Source organism: Rhincodon typus, chromosome 4 (genome assembly GCF_021869965.1).
Source record: "Rhincodon typus isolate 14 chromosome 4, sRhiTyp1.1, whole genome shotgun sequence".
NCBI lineage: Eukaryota > Metazoa > Chordata > Chondrichthyes > Orectolobiformes > Rhincodontidae > Rhincodon > Rhincodon typus.
Window position 1 is genome coordinate 44,024,051 of NC_063335.1, and position 18,937 is coordinate 44,042,987.

At 38.0% G+C, this 18,937-nt stretch overlaps 1 protein-coding gene across 1 annotated transcript in view; it reads right to left on the minus strand.

The window, feature by feature from the left end:
- Window positions 1–18,937, minus strand: part of LOC109915997 (desmoplakin-like) — a 79,904-nt gene that overhangs the window by 33,631 nt on the left and 27,336 nt on the right. The window contains exons 6-17 of the mRNA XM_048595741.1: window positions 17,432–17,500; window positions 17,165–17,326; window positions 15,068–15,172; window positions 13,448–13,543; window positions 12,140–12,265; window positions 11,215–11,379; window positions 9,191–9,345; window positions 8,956–9,082; window positions 6,444–6,645; window positions 5,458–5,651; window positions 2,721–2,893; window positions 1,338–1,476 (exon numbers count right to left, since the gene is read on the minus strand). Of these exons, the coding sequence (XP_048451698.1) occupies window positions 1,338–1,476; window positions 2,721–2,893; window positions 5,458–5,651; window positions 6,444–6,645; window positions 8,956–9,082; window positions 9,191–9,345; window positions 11,215–11,379; window positions 12,140–12,265; window positions 13,448–13,543; window positions 15,068–15,172; window positions 17,165–17,326; window positions 17,432–17,500 (1,713 nt within the window). The remainder of the gene's footprint in view (window positions 1–1,337; window positions 1,477–2,720; window positions 2,894–5,457; window positions 5,652–6,443; window positions 6,646–8,955; window positions 9,083–9,190; window positions 9,346–11,214; window positions 11,380–12,139; window positions 12,266–13,447; window positions 13,544–15,067; window positions 15,173–17,164; window positions 17,327–17,431; window positions 17,501–18,937) is intronic.

Sequence of the window (18,937 nt, forward strand, 5' to 3'; positions counted from 1 at the left end):
AGATGCCACCACTGGACACACATTCCTCTCCCATTCCCTGTCCGCCTTCCATAGGTACCCTTCCCCTCGGGAAACCCTGGTTCACTCTTCCTTTGCTCCCAACAAACCCCCACAGCCCCCAGGCACCTTCCCCGCAACCGCCAAAGGTGTAACATCCGCCCATTTACCTCAATCTTCAGTATCCAAGGGCACAAACATATCTTCTCGGTGAAGCAGCACTTTACCTGCACTTCCCACAATCTAGTCTACTGCATTTGCTGCTCACAAGTGGTTTCCTCTACACTGCAGAAACAAAATGTAGACTGGATGGCGACTTCGCAGAACACCTAAGTTCTACCCGAGAAAAAGACTCTTGAGTTTCCAGTTACTTGCCACTTCAACACACCACCCTGTTCCCTAGCCAACATCTCCGTCTCAGGCTTGCTGCAGTATTCCAACAAAGCTCAGCGTAACACCTCATTTTCCACTTGTGGACCCTGCAGCCTTCTGGACTCAATATTGAGTTCAATAACTTCGGGGCTTGCCCAATGCCCCACACACCAGGCTTGTGAACACATAGTTGGCTATTACACATAACCCACTGTTAGCTACTAACAGTCTCCATTAACAGCTATTCATTCTCCCAGCCAGATCATTATCCACTCCTTTTGTCTGTCCAATGATTCTTCTCTCTCTTTGGACTCTATCTCCACTTATTGTTTACTCCTTACCCACTTCCTCCACTCTATCGTCCGCATAAAACCAACATTTTCCTAGCTAGCATCAGTTCTGAGGAAGTGTTACTGGGCCTGAAACGTTAACTCCGATTTCTCTTCACAGATGCTGCCAGACCGACTGAGCTTTTCTAGCAATTTCTGTTTTCGTTTCTCCCTAGGACTTGGCTGTATGATAAATGCATTTTTGAAGTAAAGTCATAAACTGCAGTCCATATTTGTGTGATACTGCAAAATTTATATTCTTAACAAGCATTAGCCTGTTGTTGATCCACTGACAACTACTGTTCAGTGAGTATAGGTTCAATCTTGGGTGGAGCCCTCCACATAGCTAAAAGAAAAGAAACATTATACTCAATATTAAGGTTTTCATTCCAAAAATGATCACCTTGTATTGCAGGGCGTATGCTTGTTTACTAAGATGTAACTCAGTGATAATCGCTCAGTGTAGATTACATCGTGTTTTTAGAAATTGGAGTGATCAAAATAGGGCAAGTTCTACAATGGTTTGACAACCCACTCCAGCAAAATAATCAACCACCTGATGGAGGAAGAAATTACTTCCAATGTCTTCTGGAACAGAACCGAAAGTAACACAAGTAGTTCTGATAAGATTCGGTTTACCCTCAGAGTGTTTCTGTACGACTCTATTTTATCCAAACTCATCGGGACTGTTTCCTCTTCAGTTAATCTCGCTTCATAAACTTTTATCACATCCTCTACCTCAAGAATATTTTGGAAGAGTAACTTCAAGGCCTTCATTCTAAAAACAAATCAATGCAATTAGTGCTTTCATGCAAGAATATAATAACAAGCAATTAACAATGACTCACAAAAACATTCCAACATGATTTTTACCAGGCTCAGAGATGGAAATCAGAGTCCTGGTGCTGCCGTGGTTTGGGCCCAACACACTCATGCTGGGCACAGTGGGTTCTGCCCCACAGAACAGACCCTAGATGTCTGGGCCCTGCTTACTGAGCACTATTGAACCCCACTGTCCTACCAATGTCTCAGACATTTTCTGAGAAAGAGGCCAAAACAGGCAATTGCGGATAATTTATTAGACTAGATTTGTGTTACCGATAATGGCAATGCACTGAGTGCTTTGTTATTAGATATCAGCAAGGGTATTGCAACTTTTTGATGGTACACTGTGGTACGCGAGTTCCAGCTCTACTTCCAAGGCTTCATTTCTTCAAATAGCAAGCAAAAATCCACAATGACCTTGGGCTACATGTCCATTAAATATAAAATAATTATACTTTAAAGTGTTATGCCCGGTATTTCCGAGCAAGGGAGGCTTCTTGCGCAGATCAAAAAATGCTCCTTATAAGTTTAAATTGATTGAATTTCTAGGATGAAAGCTGCTAAAATTTTTAAAACCTGAAAATCCATGCTTTCAGCATGATTGTTCAGGCTTTCTAATTGCTAGTTTTTGATCAAAATATTGTACTTTTGAAAAATATTAAGGTATTTAGTTTTGCAAGGTTGTATTTTTAAAATTTTGCAACTTTAAGCAAATCTAGTTGATCTAATTTTCTAATTCCTTTTTACTGCTGTGGCTACTTTGTACAGTGTGTCCTGCAGTGAGAGTTAGCCACACTTATGCTACTCTAGGCCCCAAGACAGCCAATGCAGGGAAGGAACATTTCCCTTAAGGTAACTGACATTCTCACCATGGGGCTCACAGTAAGTGATCGTGGACAGATTTGCACAATGTCAGTCATCACTGCAATGCTGACTGTGAAATCCAGCCTATTTAACATTGCAAAATCTGATAACAATTAAGATGGCATTTGGAGCTGCTTGACACCTTTGGTTAGAAAAGCATTCCAAACATGGAAACCTACAGTAGACAAAAGAATTAAGCAAAAGAAAGAAAACATATTTTAACATTTATGGTTGCATGAAGTACATATTTTACACACACACACACACACGGGTTGTTGTGGTTTCATTCATGTCACTTAAAGTTTATAAAACATGGTTATCAATTTCTTTCACCTCTCTAAATAGGCAGACGAAAAATCACTGCCATTCTTCAGTCTCTGGCCAATCAGACCGAATTCTGTTTCAAAGTATCCTCTTGACTCACTTGACACATTGGGTGAATTATACCACCTTTTCTGTAGGCTGACAAAGTCATCATCAATTGTATTCAACTCATCTTGTGCAAGCTGTACAAGTCAAAAGTGAAAATTAAAATTAGAATGAAGGCAAAAATTCAATGTTTGTTTAATTATAATCTGAAGTCAAATGCAAAATATTTTGCAAAAATTCAGAATAGCTTTTATACAATCTAAAAGCCTGATACAAGCACGATTTCCAAAAGGTAGTATACAAAGACTAAGCAACCAGCAAAGGGTCTGTTACTTCATTTGTATGGTAATACATAATTTTATTGTTTCTTCTTATTCTGAAGGAACACGAAACAAGTTTAATTTTGTCAATTTTGTACCCATCATAATCAATATTGTTAACTGTGTTTAACAGTGTATTCCTATTTCACACTTAGCTTCAAATTAGTTGGATAGCCATCTATTTTGGGATTGTAGCTAAACATCAGAATTTCTCTACTCCCAGCCTGTGATTGTTTTATTCGTTAATTTTAAAGCAGAATAGCAGTTAGCTGTTAGAATAATAAGCAATATTGAGGAACTCAAGATTCAACCCATTTAAAATGAACACCTCTAATAAAATCACAGATTAAAAAACACTCGTTAAGACAGCCTAATATAGAATAATCCAAATTTAAATGTATTCTTGTCAGACAACTGCTGGTAGAATGTAGCCTTTCAATTACAAAGCTCCTTCTAATCTGCTTCTACATACTTTAGGCCTAATCTAAAATGAGTTCCTTTTAGGTAAAAGCATTGTACTTCTATTTCCCATTTTGAGACTGAAAGTTAGTGTCCAAGTTAGTGGTTTTACACTGTTGGTTGTCTCCATCCACAAGGCTTTGCTTAAGACTGACTGAAATCATTTCACATTACAGACCTCTGAAATTGCAGAGGAAGGAAGGCTTCATCCCATTTAATTTGGGTTGAGTTGAGAGGCAAAAAGACAGTATCGTAATAATAAAGCTAGAGGAGCAGATTTTCTGTTCTGCTCAGATACAAATGACACGTTGGGAAGAGTGCATAAATGAAAATTAAAGAGGATAGGACAAACGTCATGTGCATTAGTAGAGCTTGTTTTCTTTTCTTGTAACTTAGTTGAAAGAAAAGACATGTCGCCTTCATGACTCTCCAATGTTCCCCTATGCACTCTGCTCAGTGTTATGATGGATTCACATTTAATCATTTTTGGGGACTTGAGTTTGAAGAATTGCACAGATATATCAGACTTCTAAAAGAAAGTCAAAAAGGCACACTGGAACTTTTTAATTAAACAAGGCATTTCTTAGAAACCACATGGTTCCAAATAATGTCTGTCTTGGTTGCTTGAACTCACTTCAGGGAAAACACCTGACAGTTTTTACAATTGGGTTTTTTGGCAGTTCTAATTGAATTGTATTTTTGCAAGTTTGGCATTTGCGCTTTAGATTTCAGTTGGAGTTGGGGGTGAGATTTGTGAAAGAACCAGTTGCTCAGTTCATTTGTCCTATTTCTAAAGCACCTTTTGTAAATCCATTATGAAAACTGTTTGTCTTCTTAAGTGTGATTGGAAGACTTCTCAATATTTTAGTTTTGAGTAAGCTGCATCTGCCCAGAGCCCAGAGACAACTGCCTGTTGTCAGCCAATTTATCATCTTCAATTTGGGGTGGCGGCTGGGGGGGATGCGCATGGGGAGGTGTGCACAGGGAGGTGGAAATCAGAGACTTGTTCTAGTTTTCACTTCCATGGTTCACAGAGATTAAAGTTCTATGTTCAAGTGCAGCTCCTGGAAAAACACTCAATTTTCACTGGTGTGCTGTCAAGCCCAACATGAAGAAGGAAATTAAGGCTGCATGATTTGTTTGAGAAGTATGTTAAGCTTTTTGCATAAGTACAGGATAACCATTAGAAGAGGTAATATTCACTTTGGAAGAGAGCAGGTGAGCTCTGGGATTGTCAATAGTGAACATGGCAGCTGCTAAAAAGTGGATGAATTCTTTGGAACTGTCAAGCTATCAAGGCATTTAAAACACTTGGCAATTAAATGTGAAAAAAAATCTGCAGTTTCAAGAAAAATAACCGTGCTGCTATTTTCATTCATCCATTCATTCATTTAATCATTCATTGGTTGAATCAATCATTCATACATTCATTCATTCTTTCAATCAGTCACTCATTCATTCAGACTCAAGCCCAAGGGCCACCATTATGGGTTTGACTGCAGCACTGATTTTACACCTTATCATTCTCATAATGAGATACCGGGCAGTTCACAGTTTGATTGACAGTTCCAGTCCAATAGATGATAATGCCTTTAATCTGGGCAATGAATCTAAGTCTTTGTTTTAATCATACATTATATTAATGAAGGAACTCAAAATATTTCCTTTTAAAAAAACATAAAGTCATCGATAGATGCTTAAAAACTTTATTTTATTTAATCGCAGAATGGGTCCAGACATCTGCCCATGCTGCATACTTTGTGAGCATCTCACAATGAATGCTGACATCAGCCCATGGTAGATAATTGGATGGAGGGTACAGGAGAACATGTAATGAGAAGAGACCATGGGTTGGCATGAGTCATAAAAGGAGCTACTTTTTAAAGGTAAAATCTCTCAGGTTTCTGATACTGCACACTCACCTCCAACTCAGATATCCTTTGTGCAAAGTCCATGTGTGCATCAGAATCAATGAGGAGATGTACTTTTTGCATCATTTTATACTCATTCTGTTCCAGACGGCGACGTATCTTTTGGAGCTCCTGCTGGAAATTCATGTCAACCTTTGGTGGTGCGAACTGTTGTGTTGGTGCAACAGATGGTATTATTATTGGTCCTGTATTTCAAGACAATATAAAGTTTGGTATCAGGAAAAGCAATAACTCTAGCAAGGCCAATAACTTCACAGAACACACAAACATTGCCCCTTCATGGATCCTACCCAGTCTCATGAAACAGATGACCATTCACAAAGAATGCAAATGTCCAGAAAGATAACAACATTTGTCTTCTTAACACTCCATTCCCTCAAAATGCAAAACAATTCTGAAATATTAATGCAAACTTTCAAACTGTATAAACCTGTTCCTTTTCAAGTAAGATTCAAACAGTCCCATCAACATAGGAGCACCCTGCTATATATGGTATTAGATTAACTGAAGTATTCTCATCTTAATTTCTTTCAATTCCTTTCTTAACCAGGTAGTTACTAAGCTGTTTTATTAGGTTAATCACGATATCATTTCATGACATTTCTGCTTACTCTGGGCAGTAGGAGATATGCGACAGAAGTATGGAAAACATGGGAGGCAAGAAATGTTTTGAATTTCAACATTTGCTTGAGGCTAAAACAAAAAAAATGAACCACTGATCTCAAGATGAGCATCTGTGGACCTTTCAGCAGAACTGGACTTGAAACCTTGATGCTATTTTCCCGCCACAGATGCTGCCAGATGTGGCGAGTTTCTCCAGCAATTTCTGTTTCTGTTTGCTTGAGGCTTATTGGTCTTGCAAGCAACTAAAACACTGTAACATTGATTATGGTGGAGAGTCATCTTCTATCTTTGAAAATAATAAAATTATACAACCCCTTAAAGCAATAGAAGGCATCACAGTGTATGTTACAAACCACGATCATGCTTTCTTTCTTCTTCCAAAACGGTCACTAAGTTTACATAGTGTGTCTTGCTTGAGCCAAAATCAGATTCTAGTTTTCTCTTATCTGCATCAGTAAAATATTCTGAATCCTTGCTGTACATCTGGAAAGTTTGAAAGTTCTTTTCCAGATTTTTAATGACAAGCTCATAATCCTCACGAGACATTGTCCGTAACTGAAAAAACACAAAAGAGGGAGATTACTTGCAAGGGATTTTTAAAAAAAATTAATTCCCCTAGCAATTCACATTAGCTCTTTGATGAGGAGAGCGGTGGGTGAGCTCCCCACTATTTAAGTGAAAGATGTGAAAAGCAGGAATAACATAATCTCAAATTTCTGATATGCAATCCTGAAACAAGTAGACTGTTTAGAAGAAGAGGTCAAAAATTTCCTCAAAAGCTACACAGGGTGAAGAAATAGGTTTTGTGCTTTCATTCCCATCTCATCTTCCGAACTTTAAAAATTATTCGTGGAAATATTTTAAGTCCAATCACACAATGGAGAAAGTAGGTAACACAGTGTGGAGCTGGAGGAACACAGCAAGCCAGGCAGCATCAGAGGAGCAGGAAAGCTGACGTTTCGGGTCAGGACCCTTCTTCAGAAATGAAGTTGGAGAGAATAGGTGGTCTTTTGACTTATAGATGAATTCATAAACTAAAAGAGGCAGGTGATTCACTGCAGCTGGGCAGATCATTAGTGTGGATTTTACAATAAACAGCAAAGGAAGGGTACCATACACTGACTTCAAAAGAAAGTTACACCCAAAGATCTAGGAATTCTTCTGGTGAGAATCTGGTGTTAAGTCAAAGGCTATGTCTTCACAAGTAGGCAACCAAGCAAACCAGAATAGGAACAGCAATAGGATTCAGCTAGTTGAGTCTGTCCCACCATTCAACATGATCATAGCTGACCAAATACTTCAATGCCTTTTACTCACCTATCCTCATAACCATGTATAACCAGCCACTGGTAACTATCAAAACGTACCTTAAACATATTGAATGACTGAGCTTCCACAGCCCTCTGTGTTAGAGAATTCCAAAGATTCACATCCCTCTGAATAACTGGCATCTCCCTTATTTTTACATTGTGCCCTCTGATTTTTAGATTCTTCAACCAGGGGAAATATTTTACACTATAAACCCTTTAAACATTTTATGGATTTCACCGAGGTCACGTCTCATTCTCCTCAACTTTGGAGAATGCAGGCCCAGTTCACCCATTCTCCCCTCATCGGACAGTCCCACCATCCTGAGAACCAGTTTGATGAACTTTCGTTGCACTCCTCTATTCTCTGGAATGAATGGCTTGTCTTACGAGGAAATATTAGACAGGGTGGTCTGGCTTTCACTAGAATTCAAAAGAGGGCAATTTGATTCAAACTGAAAAGATCCTGAATGGTCTTGACAAGATGGATGTAGAAAGAATATCTCTGCTTGTGAGGGAGTAAAGAATAAGAGACACTCTTATAATTAGGGGTCACTCTTTGGAGATAATGATAAAGGAGATTTTATTTTCTCTCAATTGACTGAGAGTCGTTGGATCACTCTGCTTCAGAAAGCAGTGGAGGCAATGTCTTTTCAGGCAGAGTTGGATAGATTTTTGTTAGGCTATGAAATCAAATGTTATTAGAGGTAGATGGAAATGTGGAGTTTAAAAGATAATTTCATTGAATGGTGCAGTGCACTTGAAGGGCGAAATGGCTCCTAGTCTGTATGTCTGTTGACCTCGAAACAGGAAGTTAAAAGCACTTAAAATACTTTACTATCTATCTAAATTTTCAGGTAAGAAAATGCAACAGTACAAATGAGTGTATTAAGTTAGAAGATAAAATAAAGATAAAACAAAATTTTTGTAGAATGGAAAAATACTTCTTTTTCAAGTGTGGAGTTTTTGCTGTCAAGGTCAAGAAATGTTACATCCCACAAAAACAGAATTTGCTTTTCAGTGCAGTAAGGGTACATTGCAGTATTTATAAAGTTATTAGGATGTTAAAAATTCAGTTACCTGATTTCACAAAATGCAAGTTTTAAAAGGGTTTTAGAACTGGATTAATAGCATAAATATGGGCATTGTCACTAAATCGTGACTGCATCCGGTAGGAACTTGTACAATAAACCACATGAATGTGGATGACCCAACCGCAACATGTGAATTTCCACATTTACCTTGCGTTCATTCAGATTCTTGAAGTTGCCAATAGATTCAGTGCAATAATGATGGCAAGCGCTGACAGTTGCCTATTATTATCACAGCCAAATCCATAACCATTTTCCTTCTCCCTTTCCTCCAAGGAAATGTGCTTGTCCCCAAGAGGAGTGCTGTAACAGCTAACGTGGGACTTTACTCTCTCCATTAATCAATAGTGAATGACATACACTTTTGTTATGTTTAGTATTATGTATTGCCTCATTTACTTCCATGAACTTTCTCAAAATGCATAAAATTTCAAGAATAAACAAAGATTTATTTTAGAAGTCCTTACCACTGATATGGTCCAGCTGCGTATCTTTTCAACGTCCATCATGCAGTATTGCCAAGACACCAAGCTCTTCATGTTAATATACAATTGATTCCACAGAGCAAGGATAGCCTCATAGTACTGATCAATTCTGATTTCAAATACACAAAAAGCACCATTTTAATAATTGACAAAGCACCCAAAATTGTATTCATAACTTAGCATCACAAACAAAAGGAACAAGGATAGGGTTTCCTACTTGTTTGCAAGGTCAATTGCACCAGAATTTGGAGGTGGGATGAGAAGACAAACCGATGGAACCATCATTTCCATCCCCCCAGGTCCTATCACCCTCCACTTGCTGCGCTGGCTGTTGTCCAATAAAATGCATTCATCTCCCCGATGAACGACCCTCTAAAAATTGCAAATCAAAAAGAATTAGTATATTAGGATTACAGGAAAATTATTTAAAAGAAAATTATGTCTCCTTAAGGAATCCACAAGGGAGTACATTTTGTAACTAAGCACATCAGTTCCAACTACAGGAAATAAAAACCACCTGCACTGCTCCAGTGACCTGGGCTCGATTCCACTCTCGGGTGCCTGTCTGTATGGAGTTTGCACATTCTCCCCATGCCTGCGTGGGTTTCCTCTGGGTGCTCTGGTTTCCTCCCACAGTCTAAAGATGTGCAATTTAGATGGATTGGCTATGCTAAATTATCCGAAAGTGTCCAGGAACGTGCAGGCTGGGTGGATCAGCCATGGTAAAATGGGGATTTACAGGGATAGGGTCAGGGACTAGGGCTGGGTGGGATGTTCTTCAGAGGGTTGGTGCAGACTCGATGGGACAAATGGTCTCTTTCTGCACTGTCAGCATTCAGTATTTGGTACAAGGTTTCCTGGGAGATACTTTTAATTCGAGTCTCAAATGGCTCTCAATCACTAACATATAAAGCACTAGTGCAGTCTACTCCATTTTAAAATTGCTGAATTTCAATTACTTGATAATTCAAATTGCATTAAATATAGTCTTCAATTAAGTTTTAGTACAACTGCTTATTCAAATTACTGGCCAATTCAAAATCCATAAAATATTGATTGTACAGTATTTTTGTTTTGTACATTCACTGGCATCATGCATTGCTGGAAAGGCCAACATTTATTGCTAACCTAACTGCCCTTGAATTGAGTGGCTGGTTAGACCATTTCAGATGGTAGTTAATAGTCAACCATATCGCTGTGTGGACTCAAATGTTGGTACAAGTAGACCAGGTAAAGAATGATAGATGATTTTTCCGACAGGACATTAGTGAACCACAGGGGTATTTATAACACAATGGACAATGCCCAGATGTTTACTGAATTCAAATTTCACCATCTGCCATTGGTTCGATTGGAATCCATGTCCCCAGAACATTAATCTGTGACACTGGATTACTGGACCAGTGGCATTATCACTGCGCCACCACCTCCCCATTAATGTCACAAAAAAAGACACAAAAACAAAACTACAGCCTGAACCTAAGGTTCAAAAGAATACATTTATAAATGAATTATACTGTTAGACAATTTTGATAGCACAGAAAACAAACATATATGCACACCATTACTAGCCACTAAAATTATAACAGACTTGACTCAACCCTAGTCAGAGTAGATTTATGCTGAAGTTTCGGCACAATTTTTTGAACTTGAGCGGAAATACGGCCTCAAATTTCATGAAAAATAATGTCACAAATAACTTTACTGATTTACGTCCTGTTCAATAACTTTACTGGTTTACATCTTGTTCAAACATTGATTACTTAGTCATAGCACCCAAAGGGTTAATTATGATGTTTGATTATTTCAAAGTCACCGTATTTTTATAGTTCACTTTACATTTAACTGAGCCAATATGGAAAGAATACAAAAGGTAATCAAGGTAAACTAAAAGACAACACTTTAATTAAACTTTCTTGGTGCTCAATATTGGAGTGTTGAGGGAAGATTTGAATACTTTCGAGTTTAAGTTTAAAATTACACAATGGATAGTTTCTCATTTTGACTAGACATTTCCCACTTGTTCCAGTGAATTATGTTAACGAGATAAATCAAATATATTTCCTCAACGTTTTAAACAACAACAATGTTTTATTGCAACTATTTCCATAACACATAATCTACTAGTCAGCATCTCATCAATTAAAAACAGAAATCCCACTTTGCACTGGTTGTTTTAAAGATTTCAAAAGTGACTGAACTGATAAGAGCCATTTAGAAAATGTTCAGCAGAAATTGTACCTGATCCTGTTTGTAGTCACAAAGAGCCTTGAGAACGATTTGGTTTGAAGTTCGTTGGTCAGCACTAATCGGGGGATTGCGTGGCTTCAACTGTACTATTTTCTTGGACTTATTTACCAAGTTTGACACCTGTCTCTTATATTCATGGATTTTCTCTTTATCTTTCTGCCAAATTAAATCAAAGAAAACATATATCATAAATGAAAAACAAAGGAACGAGAAGAAATAGGTCACCAAGGATCACATACTCTTGGAAACATGCCACTACATTACAGCAGAGGTTTGAGCAGTTGTATGGTTGAATACTGGCTAATGTCTCATGTTAAAAAGCACTTGAACAAAGGTAACAACCCACAAAGTTAAATGCTTGGATTTCTCCAATCCCTTCCTGCTACAAATTCAACTGAACTATGACCAAGTCGCTGTTTGTTAATAATAACATGCTACAAATCTGATACAGGCCAATGCCTCGGCAGAAGTAATTTATTAAAAATAGCAACCTGTTGGAACATGTTATGTAACATCTCCGTAGCAGATGAGACTTGAACCCCAACCCTCTGCACCAGAACATTATCATCACACCAAAAGACCCTTGAATCGTGAAAGTGAGGAAAGCACTACTGAGATTGCAGCTGTAGGTTTCACCATCAACCTTCTTGCTTTATGAATGCTCTTGAACAACAGGGGTCAGAGACACCACTCCCCTAGGAATGTCTGTGCCACATTAAAGTGGTGGTGGGCGTTGATACATGACAAAATAGGTATCCAGCAGTTTATACCTGGAGAACAGGCACTCCACAAAGCAAGCTGCAGGAATGTCAAGCCTAATGCTTAAATGTCAGATCTTTAAGAAGCTTAACCAATATCATAATCCATCAAACATTACACATCAAAAAAACTCCACTTTAAAAATCATATTGAATACCTCGGATTCTGCAATCAACTTTTCCAATTGTGGCAGTGACGCCGACCTATCACAAACAAATTTCTTTCTTAGGGAATCCTGCATTTTCTTCAATGAATTTTCAGTTGCTTGAGCATCTTCAAAAAACTATAAAATGAGCACAGCACATGAATTACTGTACTATAAGCATAAGCAGAATCACAATTAATTTGTAGCTGTTCATCATTTATATACACGGCGTGGCCCCCACCTAAATGCCATAGTTTGACTGATTGAGGGTGCAGAAGCTTCTCTAAGTATAGAAGAGGAAAGAGACCAGCTGAAAAGAATGTTGTCCTTTGGAGGGTGAGGCTTCAGAGTTAATTGTGGAGAATACACAGAAAGGGTAGAGACACAATCAATATTTTCACAGAGGAGGGCACTCGTACATTTGCAACAGTAACAGGTAATGCAGAGGTTACGTCAAGGGAGGAACTTAGAACAATAAACACCACTAGGGCAAAAGTACTAACCAACCATCAGGATTGAGGGCAGCAAGTTCCAAGGCCTGATGGCCAAATTCTAGGGTCTTAAAAGAGGTGGTAGCAGAAATATGGATCCACTGATTATAATATTCCAAAATTCCCTGGATAAGGGAAAGATTTCAGTGGATTGGAATAATGCTAATAGAACGCTCTTATTCAAAAAGGGAGGGCAATAGTACATAGGAAACTATAGACCAGTTAATTTAACATCTGTCATTAGAAATTGTCAAAATCGAATCTTAAGCAATATGACTCATCCAGTCGCATCAGCCAGGATCATAACACATCGTAAAGCATGCACTACAACATCTCGACAACTATCCAGACTGATAGGATACTGAAGAGAACAATACAACAAGCTTCTGAAACAGTTTATATAAGACTATTATGTGTCTGGAAGGCACAAGGAAGGCTAAGAGATACTACAAGAATGTAGCTAGTACCTAATATGGAATTAAAAGGGAATGTCAGTAAATTCCTATGGTATACATAGCATAACTGCAACTGGTCAGTGTAATGTATTCAAATGAATCCTGATGGGATTGGCCATTGATCATGCTTTACTGCATGAACAGCCTGCAGGGTCTCAATTGGATGGCTGCAAAAACACATTAGTTGGTAATGTAATCGATGCAAATGAAGCATAAAGCCTTTGCTTGCAATTGAATAAGTGAGCTCATGTTTCAGCTCAGTTAAGACATCTTCTCCTTGCATATGCCTGAATAAAGTAATTTGAGGCTCGAGGTACGGGAGGCAGGCACATATTTAAACTAAATCAATTGGTCTGCTGAATTGGATAGCATACCTGGAAATAATTGGAGTTTTCTTTGAGATGAACTTCAATGCACTTTGTAAGCTGGAGAATCCAACTCCACTGTGTCTGCAGAGTATCAATGTAGGCCTGCAGTTTTATTAAAAAGTGCACAGATTTCTCAATCAATATACACATATATAACGTAGACTGAATGCAAAATGACATTGTTATTAAGTGGATAATTTTCAACAACAAAATTTATTATTTTTATACAATCTTTGTTACCAATATCATTTTGGGTCCTAGTGTTAGGTCATTTGGAGAACAAACCTAGATGATCCATCATATGTATATACGATCAGATGTTATATCTTTAAAAAGACCACATAGCTATATGAACTGAAGGTTACTCTCTCTTTATCCAACCCCCTCCCCAAGGTGATGAACTCCTTTTTAATTCCAATTTTTTTGTTTTTATTAAAATATTCAGCATTTGTCGCTTTGTCTCTGTGGGGTTTAACATAGAAAAATCAAAACTTATCTTCTTCAAAAACAAATGAGGCTACTTTTTAAACAAAAAAAACTATGCAGGCATTGCCAAAATGCAAATCCAATAGTTCTGTGTGTTCAATGTGTGGGAGAACAAAAATGTCTCGTAAGAAATGTGAACTGACAATTTAAGAGGATGCAATGACATTAATTATAGATGCTAATACTTCTTCCATTGTATTGCAAATGGAAATACTAAATTGGGTTGACAATGAGAGCGACTCTGTCGTATTGCAAACTGAAGAATCACAATTAAAATGGTTTTAAATACTAAGCATTAAAATTTTTTTGGTCTACACATGCTGACTCTTAAAAAAATGTTTCAACTGAAACAGAATTTTACTCAAGGCAGAATTGGATGGCATTTTCTGAAGAAGGGTCTCGACCCGAAACATCAGCTTTCCTGCTCCTCTGATGCTGCTTGGCTGCTGTGTTCATCCAGCTCTACACCTTGTTATCTCAGAATTGGATGGCAAGTCTTTTTTTATTTCTCGGCTTTTAATATGTTAAAATAAATGTGATCAAGATAGGAAATGAATAGTGGGCAAGTCTTCACTACATGTCAAACAATGCAATTTCTATTCTACAAATGCGACAAATGAAGAATTCAGCAATTATCAACAATGATCTCTGCTGCACTTTTGTATCTGTGACATGAACTCATTTACTTTAAACATGTTCTTAAATAGTAAAAACATGTGATATAACCATCGCATCCGATCAGATTTTCAGCTTTGGAGCAATTATAACTAACATCTCATACAAACACCTCGGTAATGAATGGTGACAGAAAAACAGAAATTTCTGGAGAAACTCAGCAGGTCTGGCATATTTGTAGAGAGAGAGATGAAAGGTCACTGAGCTCAAAACATTAACACTGTTACTCTTCCTACATATGCTGCCAGACCTGCTGAGTTTCCCCAACACTTCCTGTTTCTGTTTCAGTTTTCCAGCATCTTCAGTTTTTTGTTTTATTTTAGAAAATAGTGATCATGCTTCATATTTTTGAGAGAAGTTGTACGTAGCAGTCACTTCTCCATCTTTAAACTTGATAGTAAACTTGACTATACTTGGTCAAGATTTGCATTACTTCTAAATAATTGATTATCCAGGCACCCCCACCTCAATCTTGTCAGCTGCGGGATGATTATTTGCTATTAGCTGGTCACCATCTTGTTTGAGTCTGTTTAACTGCTTTTCTTTTTCTTCCAACTGGCTCATCATCATCTAACAAAAGCAAGTAAAATTTAAATAATTAAACACAAGATGCTGGTAATCAAAGCAGTAAGCAGTCATTTGTTAGTACAAACGGTCAATATTGCCGAAGCTTTCTGTTTGGTTCTCATTAGGCCAAACACAAGAATGCCAAATTTCAAATGATCACAACAATTTACACAGAACAATAGATAACACATCTGCTCCGTTATCCAAGTCAACTCTGTGAGGCACTGCTGTTCAGATGGCAACAGAACTACAGGTTCCCCAGTCCCTGGGTAATTCAAAACAAAGACGCAAGGCGTTCAGAGAAAATAAGGATGAATTCACTGACCAAATATGTTCTGAAATAGAGAACCATTCTTACTATCTAGTTTATGGATTTCAAGGACATTTAGAGATACAATGTGTAAAACACTTGAAGCTCATCAATTTATCATCAGAAGACATTTTAGATTCACCACCATATTCTGTTCTTTCCATGTTCCAGTTCTTGGTGAAATGCATAAGTTGTTTTTTTTTTAAAAAGTGGTCAGTTTGTTTTCTGTAATTTCCCGCCTAGTTCCTTTATTACAATTGAGACTAGTTTACTGTTGATATTCCTAATTATGCATTCATTACCACAGGTTAATTATACAGGATGCAAGCATAACAAAACTCCACTCAGAACACAAAACAATAAACCTGAAACATTCCCTCTCCATGTCCAATCTTTCCTTGCCAAGCAAAGCTTCATGTAGGGAGTGCTAGTTTCCAAAGTTAACCAAAAGATATAAGGATGGTTACCCATTAATAATTGAAAAATACAGAAAATTTTGGCTGAACATGAAGCTTTTGCTAGTTATTTTGGTGGATGAAAAGTTCCAATTTTGAAAGCATTAAATTTGTCAATAATTTGAAATTTCACCCACTTAGAAATTTGAGGAAAGAGGCTGAGAAGAGTGTGAAAAAGAAACTTGAGAAAACATAGTACACAGACAGAAGTAGTAATGTTGCTTGCATAGTCACAAGTGTTTGTCTTTGTTCAAGTGTGGTTTGGTAAACAAGCCAGTTACTAAGTGCCAATTATCTTTTAAAAGTGGATACAGTGTGGAGCTGGCAAAGCACAGCAAGTCAGGCAGCATTGGAGGAGCAGGAAAGTCAGTCCCGACCCGAAACATAACTTTTCTGCTCCTTCGATGCTGCCTGACCAGCTCTGCTCCTCTAGCTCCACACTGTATCGACTCTGACTTCCAGCATCTGCAGTTCTTGCTATCTTTTAAAAGTGCTTGGCATCAACCCACATGCATAATTCTGAAGTGAACACAAAGATTTATTTCCAGCCGTGTCCAGTTCTGGTCGCCCAGTTATAGGAAGGATATTATTAAGCTGGAGAAAGTTTAGAAGAGATTTACCAGGATGTTGCCGGGAATGGAAGGTTTGAGTTATAAAGAAAGGCTGGATAGGCTGGGACTTTTTTTCCACCGGAGCGCAGGATGTTGAGAGGCAGCCTGATAGAAATTTATAATAATGAGGGTACAGATAGTGTTAATGGTAGTTGTCTTTTCCCTAGGATGGGGATTTCAAGACTATGGGGCTCATTTTTAAGGAGAGAGGAGAGAGATTTAGAAAAGCCATGACAGGCAAATTTTTTTTACATAGAGGGTGGTTCGCATGTGTAATGAACTTCCCGAAGAAGTGGTGGATGTGGGTACAATTACAACAGTTAAAAGACATTAGGATAAGTACATTAATAGGAAAGGTTTGGAATGATATAGACCAGGAGCAGGCAGGTGGGATTAGTTTAATTTAGGATTATGTTTGGCATGGATTGGTTGGATTTGTTTCCATGCTGTATGATTCTATTATTAGGGTCACCTCACCATATCCTACTGGCTATCTAAATTATTTGGGGGTGGGGAAGTAGTGGCTACGAAGCACAAAGAGCCAACTTACAATTTCAACTTGTAACTGTAAAATGCAGCTTTGGTGAGTTTTGTGGTATTCTGAAATTTATGAACTTACAGAGAAAGCTTCTTGCTTTTCAGCAATTTTTGTGTTCTTATCACTCCAATCATGAACAAGTTCTTCTTCTTCACGGTCATTGATCCACATTATTTCATTTGAAGTTGCTGAAATGATATTCTGGAGCTTTCTCAGTTGTTCAAGTCTCTCCGCAGAAGCTTTCTATTGAGGTACATAAAAACAAAACCAAGACTCATTACTTGCTCAAATAAAATACCAAATTTGAAAAAAAATCTGATTTTATCCTTGTGAATATTTTCTGCTTACCAACATACTGTCATATTCACTCTGCAAAGCTTGTATGTGTTCCATGCCGCTTTCAGACAAGTTGCCTTGCTATATGAGGAAAACAAAGTAATCAGTATTTCCGACTACACAACTTAGTTTCTGATTTACAGTTATCAGAAAAAAGGCATTGGCAATTGCAGTGCAATCCAGATATTATGATTAATTTGGCAAATTCGCACGAACAAACATTTCTCTAGTTAAGTATTTTCAGCAGCAATCAAATCTCTTGTCATACACAATTCCCATTCAGGAGTAATTAATAATTTGAATGAAACTTGTTTTCTATCATGTACAGTCCTTAATGACATAAGCTCTGTATAGCCATGTATTATGTACTTTGCTCTAACCAGAAATCTTGACAGAATTTGCCACAAAAATAAGAAAGGCTCATCATGACATAATTCTTTATCTCGGTGTGTGTCATCAACTAAGTTGCAAGAGGAGGTAAACAGCCTACAAAGAAATTATCGATTGATCATGTGTAAGCAGGCAAATGTTTGGCAGGTGGAGTATAATGTGAGAAACGTAAACTTGTCCACTTTGGCAGGAAGCACAGAAAAGCAGCATACAATATTTTTTTTAAAGTAGAGATACAAATTGCAGGACCCTGTGCTACACAGGGATCTGGATATCCTGGTACATGAATTACAAAAGGTTAATACACAGGTATTGTACAGATGTCCAGTTAGGTCATCTGGTATTTCCATTAGCCCACAAATATTTACCATTGCTGTTTTGCCAATATATAGAAACATAGAAAACAGGAGTAGAAGTTGGCCATTCGATTCTTCAAGCCTGCTCTGCCATTCAATATTATCTGGGCTGATCATCCAATTCAGTTCCCTGTTCCTATGTTTAACTCCTTAAGAATAATCAATGTTTTTGTCTCAACCACTTTTCATAGCAGAGAATTCCATAGGCTCTCCACACTGTGGGTGAAGAAAGTTCTCGTTTTAGTCCTAAATGGCCTACTTCATATCCTTAAACTGTAACTCTAGATTTTGGACTCCTGAGTCATTGCAATCATCATTCCTGCAATTACCCTGTCCAGTCCTATTAGAATTTTATTGTTTTCTACAAGGTCTCTCCCACTTTTTTCTAAACTTTACTGAATATAGTCCTAACTATCCAGGCCCTTTTCATACTTCAGGCCCTCTTCATAAGTCAGTCTTGCCATCACAGGAGTCAGACTGGTAACCTTTGCTGCACTTCCTCCATAGCCAGAACATCCTTCTTCAGATAAGGAGACCAAAACTGCACACAATACTCCAGGATAACAAGGTGTAGAGCTGGATGAACACAGCAGGCCAAGCAGCATCAGAGGAGCAGGAAAGCTGACGTTTCGGGTCAAGACCCTTCTTCAGAAATGGGGGAGGGGAAGAGGATTCTGAAATAAATAGGGAGAGAGGGGGAGGCGGATAGAAGTTGGATGAAGGAGAAGGTAGGTGAAGAGGAGACAGACAGGTCAAAGGGGGGGGGGGGGGG